The 9,546-nt window shown below is 40.8% G+C and overlaps 1 protein-coding gene across 1 annotated transcript; it reads right to left on the bottom strand.

Annotated features, from left to right (window-relative positions):
- Positions 1-5,005: 5,005 nt before the first annotated feature.
- Positions 5,006-6,001, bottom strand: LOC143745416 (trace amine-associated receptor 13c-like). Its single transcript, XM_077237520.1, has one exon. The coding sequence runs from the start codon at positions 5,999-6,001 to the stop codon at positions 5,006-5,008; it is 996 nt and encodes a 331-aa protein (XP_077093635.1).
- Between the last annotated feature and the right edge of the window lie 3,545 nt (positions 6,002-9,546).

The raw sequence follows: 9,546 nt of genomic DNA, 5'->3' as shown, positions 1-9,546 counted from the left end.
GTCATGGACGGCTGCTGCAGTTTTTTACTTCACAAGGAAGTTTGTGCAGAGAAGCAGCAACAGCCCATGACCCACAGGGCTTTTCTGGAGGAGCTGACAGCCCAACTCTGTGGTGTTACAGTTGCTGTTCCTCCCACCCAGCAACAAAGTAACCATGTACCCGTCCAAACATCGGAACAAACTGAAGCAAGCAAGAAGGCCACCTATGGTAGAAGGCAATGTGTGAACTGCAAACAGACAAGGCAGGTGAAACAGGCCACCCCCTGGAAATGCAAAGCCTGTGATGTGGCCCTCTGTGTGATTCCTGATAGGAACTGTTTTGAGGCTTGGCATCAGTGATTTTCATGAGGCCCAAAACGCCTGGACTTCCTTTGGAAAAATGTAAATATTTTTTGTTCTGTTCAAGTTATAATGTTCATTCCTGTGCTCCAGGACTCCAAAGACTTGAACAAACTGTTTTCCAGAGGAAAATTGCTTAGCTTTTATTTATTTGTGTGTGATTTCAATAAATATTTGAGTGATTCAATTTCCGATTTATTTTTTCATTTGTCTTTGTGGTCCCATAACTTATTTTACATTCAGGTGACATCAATGAAACACAAATAAGCTGAAAGTTCAATTTGTCCTGAAAAAAAAGATGTGTGTCAATTGTCTGTGCACAAAAGTGTTGATGTTTTACAAGCTTTTTTAGTGAATAACACCAGACGAAAAATTTATTGTAAAAATACCCTTAGGTCTCAGAGGGTTAACATACACGTAGATAATACAAATGATGCGTTAGGGACTGCGTTTACAGATTTATTAAACTCCTTTGGGGTCACGCAAAACGTCAGTGGTCCCACTCATCGTCTAAATCATACACTAGATTTAATTATATCATATGGAACCAATCCAACTGATATAAATATTATACCGCAAAGTGATGATCTCACTGATCATTACATGGTATCTTGCGTAATACGTACTGCTGAAATTTGTCATGTTGCGCCACGTTATCGACCAGGCAGAACAATCCTTCCAACCACTATAGATAGATTCTCAAATAGCTTACCTGATCTATCTCAGCTGCGCAGTGCACCCAAACAAACAGATGAACTAGAGGAAATGACTAGCAGTTTGAGCACCGTGTTCTTTAGTACACTAGATATTGTTGCACCAATTAGATTAAAAAAGGTTAGAGAGAAAACTAAAGCACCATGGTACAACAGTGCTACGCATGCAATCAAGAGAGAAACTCGTAACTTAGAGCGTAAATGGAAACAAACTAATTTAGAGGTCTTTAGAATCGCGTGGAAAGACAGTATGTCACGTTATAAAAAGGCTCTAAAAGCATCCAGGGCTGAGCATCTCCGCAAACTAATAGAAAATAACCAAAATAATCCAAGGTTTTTATTCAACACCGTGGCTAGACTAACAAATAAACAAACATCACCAGAGCAAAATATTCCGTTACAATATAGTAGTAATGATTTTATGAATTACTTCAATGAGAAAATAGAAAGCATCCGAAACACAATTGTAAATATACAATCCTCTATGATGTCTTATGATTCAGCCTCAATTATGGCCCCTCTAGAACAACTACACCGCTTTACAACTATAGGACAGGAAGAGCTAAATAAACTTATCATTGCATCTAAACCAACAACATGTTTATTAGATCCAATACCCACTAAACTACTGAAAGAAGTGTTACCTGTAGTGGAAGAGCCTCTTCTTAATATTATTAACTCGTCTTTATCTTTAGGTCATGTTCCAAAAATATTCAAGCTGGCAGTAATACAACCTCTCATTAAGAAACCGCAATTGGATCCAAATAACTTAGCAAATTAGAGACCCATCTCAAATCTTCCATTTATGTCTAAAATACTAGAAAAAGTTGTGTCCGCTCAATTGTGCTCTTTCTTGCAAGAAAATGATATCTATGAAAAATTCCAGTCGGGATTCAGACCGCATCATAGCACAGAAACTGCGCTAGTTAAAATTACAAATGATTTACTTTTAGCTTCTGACCAAGGCTGTATCTCAATACTAGTTCTACTCGATCTTAGCGCTGCGTTCGACACTATCGATCATAAAATACTCTTGGATCGACTACAAAACTACACTGGTGTTCAGGGACAGGCATTAAGCTGGTTTAGATCGTACTTATCAAACCGTTACCATTTTGTCTGTTTAAATGGGGAAAAATCAAAGATAACGTCAGTAGACTATGGAGTGCCGCAAGGATCGGTGTTAGGCCCTCTGCTATTCTCAATATATATGCTCCCACTTGGTAATATTATAAGAAAACATGGAATTAATTTCCACTGTTATGCTGATGACACTCAATTATATATCTCATCACGACCAGATGAAAACACTAACTTATCTAAATTGACAGAGTGTCTAAATGATATAAAATGCTGGATGACGTGTAATTTCCTGCTATTAAATTCAGATAAAACGGAGGTACTACTTATTGGTCCAAAAAACTACCCACAAAATCCCTTACAATACAACTTTCATTTAGAAGGATGTCCTGTTACTTTATCCACTACAGTAAAAGACCTGGGTGTTATACTAGACCGCAACTTGACTTTCGAAAATCATATTTCATATATTACAAGAACAGCCTTTTTCCACCTTAGAAACATTGCTAAGCTACGAAACATGCTATCTGTTTCTGATGCAGAAAAGTTAGTTCATGCATTCATGACCTCGAGACTAGATTACTGTAATGCTTTATTAGCTGGTTGTCCTGCATCCTCAATAAACAAGCTACAGTTAGTGCAAAATGCAGCCGCTAGAGTTCTTACTAGGTCAAGAAAATATGATCATATAACACCTATTTTATCATCTCTACACTGGTTACCTATTAAGTTACGTATCAATTACAAAGTATTCCTACTGACCTATAAAGCCCTAAATGGTTTAGCTCCTGTGTATTTAACAGACCTTCTATCGCCATACAATCCATCGCGCTCTTTAAGATCACTAAATTCGAGGCTTCTGGTCATTCCTAGGATATCCAAGTCCACTAAAGGAGGGAGGGCGTTCTCGCATTTAGCTCCTAAACTCTGGAATAGCCTTCCTGATATTGTTCGAGACTCAGACTCGCTGTCCCAGTTTAAAACTAGATTAAAGACGCATCTCTTTAACCAAGCATTCACTTAATGCTTAACCTTTAATACTACTGCTGAATCAGTTCGAATGCATTAACATTATGAACATCAGCTATGCTAATTATTTCCCATCTGCCTTTCTGCTGTTATCTCGGGACGCTAGTCCCCAGGTAAATAGCGTTCGTCAGCTCCAGTTGCTATCCAGCCTCTCACGGAGACTTCAGATGCCCCAACGCCTGTGAAGAGACGACTCGACGCCTGTGAAGAGACGACTCAAAGCCGGCGATATGTTATGCCATAAATTAATACATGATTAACTAACTGTATTTTTCTATGTACATTTTCCGAAATGCACTTTCTGTAAAGCTGCTTTGAGACAATGTGTATTGTGAAAAGCGCTATACAAATAAATTTGAATTGAATTGAAATTTGAATTGAATATTTATATCAAGAGAAACTAAATCTGCTCTGCCCAGTTAGGGCTCTAGATGCTTACGTCCACAGAGCTGCCCTGTGGAAAAAATGTGAACAATTGTTTGTTTGTTTTGGAGCCCCTAGGAAGGGCTGTCCTGCATCTAAGCAGAGGTTGAGCAAATGGGTGGTCGAGGCCATCTCACTTGCCTATGAGTATGCCGGTCAGCCTTCTCCTTTGGCTGTCCGGCCTCATTCAACCAGGAGTATGGCTGCCTCTAAGGCTATTTTGTCAGGAGTATCAATTCAGGACGTTTGCGATGCGGCAGGCTGGTCCTCACCGCACACATTCGTAAAGTTTTACCATCTTGACTTTAGCTCCACTCCAGGGGCGCAGGTGCTTTCGTCCGAATGTGCGCCTTGACTACACACGACGGACACTTGCTCGTATGGCGAAGTTGGTATTAGCGTTCCCACAGCGTTTCACGCAGCTCGAGTTCCCTGAAAGCGAACGTCTCTGGTTACGTATGTAACCTTAGTTCACTGAGGGGAACGAGACGTTGCGTGTCTGTGCCATACTCCCAGCATGCCCGTGAGCACTTGTTTCAGTCTTATCAGAAGCTGATGCGCTTGTGTTTTGGGGTGCTTATATAGTTTCCTGGTCGATGACTGCCCCCAGCCTATGACGTTCCGTCTCGTCATTGGACTGATTTCATACGTGCTTCATGACGCACTCACGCTGGGGCGTTCCCACAGCGTTTCACGCAGAGTCTCGTTCCCTTCAGGGAACTAGGGTTACATACGTAACCAGAGACGATTTCAAAGGAAACATAATTTATGGAAAACAAGTTCGCAATTTAACATTCTTCACGTTAATGCCATGCATATTACTTTGATGAATTAAATGCTTTTTTAATTTTTTTTATTGCATGCTTAACACTGTATAAATACAAAATAAGTGTATTACTAATTGGACGTCATACTGGTTAATTAGTTCATTCTTTTTTATAAGACTAAAAACAGGCAGAAAACCGGATATATGAAGAGCTTAATAATATTTATCATTATAATGATTAAACATAACTCTTACCCATCATCAATAATTTAAGCTCATGTTGTGACATTTGTCTGAATTGTTTTACTGTAAGTGCAAAGTTACCAGGGTCATGCATCAAAATATATTGTACCTTGTTTTCTTCTAATAAAGTAAATTTCATTAAACTAAAGATTTACTTTTAACTAATTTACTTTTAGCATCTAACTTCCAAGCAGCACCACTACGATTTTGAAGTGAAAGCTGTGCTTTCATGTTCAGTCGGAGTAAATGGAGCAGACAGTATCACTAACAAATATGCTCATAATATACATGTTAGAGACCATATTAAAAAAACAGCTGTTACATGCCATCCAGTGTTCTATAAGGATGTGCTTAAAACAATTTCATTTGGAGACACATTATCTCATGTACATTTGCATGAGAGTGTAAATGATCATTTCTCCTCTGGGAACAGATTTAAGTATTCTGATGAAGGTTCAAATATTTTCAGTGTCAAAATGTATTTTGCTGACAGTCTGAACCATCGATAAAACATTGCATATATAATTGGATTCATACACGAATTCATGCATACAATCCAATCCATTACATTAATTATAAGAGAGTCATTTTCGTTTTGCCCCAAAGAAAGACTAGTTAAATAGCATGGCATCCAGCAGAGAAGATAAACCAGTACTACAATCCCTAAGGTTCTTGCAGCCTTTTTTTCTGATTTGGCCTTTTTTTCTGTGACTGAATTTAAATGCTTAGCTTGATAGCTTGCTACAAGGCAGATTTTCACATATAAAGGAATAATAATACAACAAGGTGCCACTAAACAAATAATGCAATCTAGTATTACATTTTCCAACTTAACAGAAAAAATGCATTCTCCAATACATGTGTGGTTCCTCTCCGGATACAGTAAAAACTCATACAACAGATAAAAATTATATATAAAGGATAATAACCAGTTTACAACAATTGAAACAACAGCTCTGTTATTATTGACTTTCATTGGATATCGCAAAGGGTCATTCACAGCAATGTATCGATCCACAGATATAATAATCATATTACCAAGAGATGCTGTGACAACCACATAAAGAATAAAAGGGAATATTGAGCAAAATATTTCTCCAAAATACCAGCATGGCTCAATCAGTTTCATTCCCTGCACTGGCAAGAGAATCAGTCCTGCGATCAGATCAGCCACTGCCAGAGAGAAGATCAGCACATTGGTGGGAGTGTGGAGCTGCTTGAAGTGCGAGATGGAGATGATCACCAACAGGTTCAGAAACACGGTGAACACTGATGTTACAGCGATGAAAATATACACAATAATGTACTCTGCTTCAGGTCGGATACTTCTTGTACAAGACAAATTGTTGTTTGGAAAGCAGTATTGGATTGTTTGATTGTCCATGTTTGTCACTCCCCGTTTGGACATTTCCATGATATATCTATCTTGTAGAGTAGACTCCAAATGCTTGCCACTAATATGACTCAGTTTTATACTTACGGAAGCTCAGCGACCACCTCATTTTACCATGATGTTTGAATATTCAGCTATCAACCAACCCACTACCTCAATATTCATAGACCTATCAGATCAAATCTGATCTATGTTTTAAAAAACATGTAATAAAAGACTAGTCCTTGAAAGCTTGTATATGGTTATATAAATAATACCAATTAAAGATGGAAGTTAACCCTCTGGGGTCTGATGTGTTTTTGGGCCCTGGAGGTGTTCTGACATGCTCTGACATTTGTGCTTATTTTTGTTGCTTATGACATTTTCATGGCTAACGTCTGATTACACTGTATTCAGCACAAACTCTGCTACAGTAATATGTCAGCAGCATGTATGTAAAAGTTTGTAGTTTTAAGATAATGACGTTATGCGTGGTTTGTGAAAAAAAAGATTGTCATGGAATAAGGTGAAGAAACCAATACTGATTATTTCTTCACAATACTTTAGACAAATGTATCACGTATCCTAGAATATTTGCTCCAAAACTATGTGAAAATCATCCTGCATACTCATTCAGAAAAAAAACAATAAACTGATTTAAAATTGGCAAGACATGTTTTATGTGAGAAAGCTTTATGCGAAGGGGCGTGAATCTCTCATTAATATGAATGCATTTCACACCTGAGAAAGAAAAAAGACCCTCCCCTAATGGCCCTATTAGGTGCTATCAGGCCCGATCATAATGAGGAGCCTTGCACAAAGAATGAGGAGAGCCTTAAAAAAGAATAGCTTTTTGATTGTTTGGATTTATTTACAACACAACATAATCCAAATATACACAACAAATGACAAAAAACATTATTGAACACACTTACCGAGACTTGAACAGTCACATACCTTTGTGCCATTCCTGAAAAATAGTACCTGTCATTTCCAAGGTGTTTGATTTTTCATTTTACCATGTTCATGTACAGAGAGTCTCATGTGAATGTTGAAGTCAGCAGGACTCATCCGTAGGGCATCTGGTCCCTGTAAAAAACAACAACAAAAAAAACAACAACTGTGAACATGCTGATATCAAGAGAAACTATATGGCTGCACGATTTTGGGCATACATTGTAGATTTTTCTGGTTAAAATTGCGATTTAATTTTATATATATATATCGTCGCTGTCCGATTAAAACCGCGTATGTCCATTTTGCCGATTTTGAGATTTTTCGACGGATAGAAAGTCCAGGTTCATTTCCGTATACAGTATGCTTCACATTATCTAAATGACCAATGAAAAGTTGTGAAATCATGTCATCTGATTTCCACGTATATCCATTTGCTGTCAAAGCTGTCACTCACGCCGCGTATCTCCCGCCCTGTGGAGGCGCCTCGCCGGTCTCGTGAAGTTTCATCTTAAGCGTCTCTGGAAGCTCAGCATTGGATAGCCGAATAACACTGTGAGGTAAAGTATCAGCAAACGTTTGTTTTTGACAACTGTTCTCACTTTTATTATATATTCACGACTGTTATTTACCGGTAAATGGTCTAGAGATGAAGTAATTGTCCACAGGTTCTTCACAGATTAGCTTGCTTGCTAGTATGTAAATAAACTTGGTCTGATTGATAAGATTTATACTTTTTTTTGTTTTTTTGTTTTTGTTTTTGTTTATTTAGTCAAACTGATCAAATTATAGCCTGTAATGCTACTGTCATGACTGTCACTAGACACATGCCTCACTCATACGGTGCTATCACAGCTTGCCAGAGGCTGATAATTTCCAGCACTAGAGTTATCTGCTACGTTTTTATTGTGGAGATGTTATCGCACGGATTTCCGAAGTGAAGCAATGTTGACTGGGCATAGCGCTATATTTTTTCTGCTCTGTTTTTCTCCCTTCCTTCAGGATGTCTGTCTCTGTAAAGGAGCTGTGTGAATTGATGAATGTTAGCTATGATAGGCTATTGTTGAGGCGATTGCGAGGGTCAGCAATGAGGAGGAAGGTTTGTAGGAAAATCGAATTAAGTCAGCCAAACAGTTAAGTCTACATTGTATTCATTACTCAAATGTTAACTGGTTTTCTTCTCTGTCATTCTTAGATTCACTTGAAAGTGTCAGTTCCCTTTCAGTCGAGAACGTCAGACGTAGTCGACGGTCGACTGAATTGGGATCTCGCTAGAGAGCCTGTCTTCTTCGAGTACTATTGAACGAGCCAATGTAATTGGCGTGCGTGATTCGCATCACACACTCCGCCCCCGCGGCGCGGGTATAAATACGGAAGTGGATGCACGCACTAGTTGCCTTTCGCTTCGGAGCCGATCGTTTGATGTCTCTGAGAGTGCTGTTGTCTACAACGAGTGAGTGTGTCGGTGTTCTTCAGGAAGACTCTCCCAGTGCTGGTGTTCTACAGCGCGAGTGCAGCGGTGATCGCGAGCTTTGAGCTCTCAACTGCTGTTTTAACAGCAACAAATTTCTAAATGTTTGTGTGTGTTGATGGCTGGTTAGAGGGTGGAAAAGTGAGTGCTTCACTGTTTCAGTTCTCTGTTCAGTGTTGCCGCGGTCATTCCCCTGTGTGCTCCGGCACTGGTGACGGTCCTATTTTCTGAAAGAGCAACACGGGTGCGTTTGCGTCTTTTTCAAGATGTCATTCCGCCCGTGCGTTTCTGGGTGCGGTCGTTCCCTGTCTCTCTCTGATGGTCACAACTGTTGTGTCACGTGTTTGGGCTTACAGCACGCTGAGACAGCTTTTGTGGACAGCTCATGTTTTCACTGTGGGAACATGACTGTCGCAGTGTTGAGGGCGAGACTCGCCTTCGTTCGCGGAGAGCGAGTCCCCATTACCATGCCCCACCCTCGGGTGCTGTGTGGGATGGGTGACCGGAGGATAGTGTTGGATGTCCCGCCCGGTAACCATTCCCTGTGGGCTCCTCACTCCTCCCTTCCACTGCAACCACTGGAGCCTCCTGTGTTGTCTGCTGGTCCATCTGTAATGGGTGGGCCAGCGGTTTCACTCGGGGCTCCCCTGGAGGACAGGACGCCGATTGCAGCATCGGAGGGTGAGCTGACTTCTAGAGATGATGACTCGGCTGCATTGTCTCCCTCCGGGAGTTCAATGTTGCCCGACCCGGATCCAGAATTATCAGCTATGCTGAAACGGGCCGCCGAGGCTGCCGGGCTCGAGTGGAACCTCCACCGTGTCCCGTTCAGTCTCGGTTGGAATCTGGAGTTTGGTATCTTGGGGCGGGCCGCGCTGGTTCTCAGCTCGCCGCCCCAGTGCCTTTCTTTCCCGAAATGCATGGAGAGCTTATCAGGTGGTGAACAGCATCTTTCTCTGCCAGAAACTGCCTGAGTAGCTTTTCCCCCTCATTACCCTTGATGGAGGAACGGTGAAGGGTTGCGAGGTGTCCCTCCATTGGAGCGGTCTGTCGACACAGGTGCACCTGTGTCCGGCGGCCGCTGCCTTTTGGGGGGATCCTCGTCTCCCCCCTAAGGCCTGTGAGTTTCGTCTGTTCCGACGGGCAGAGCTTACAA

Source organism: Siphateles boraxobius, unplaced genomic scaffold (assembly GCF_051911475.1).
Source record: "Siphateles boraxobius isolate OS27281-9 unplaced genomic scaffold, OSU_SipBor_1 204, whole genome shotgun sequence".
Taxonomy (NCBI): Eukaryota; Metazoa; Chordata; class Actinopteri; order Cypriniformes; family Leuciscidae; genus Siphateles; species Siphateles boraxobius.
This window is presented reverse-complemented; position numbering and strand designations above follow the sequence as displayed.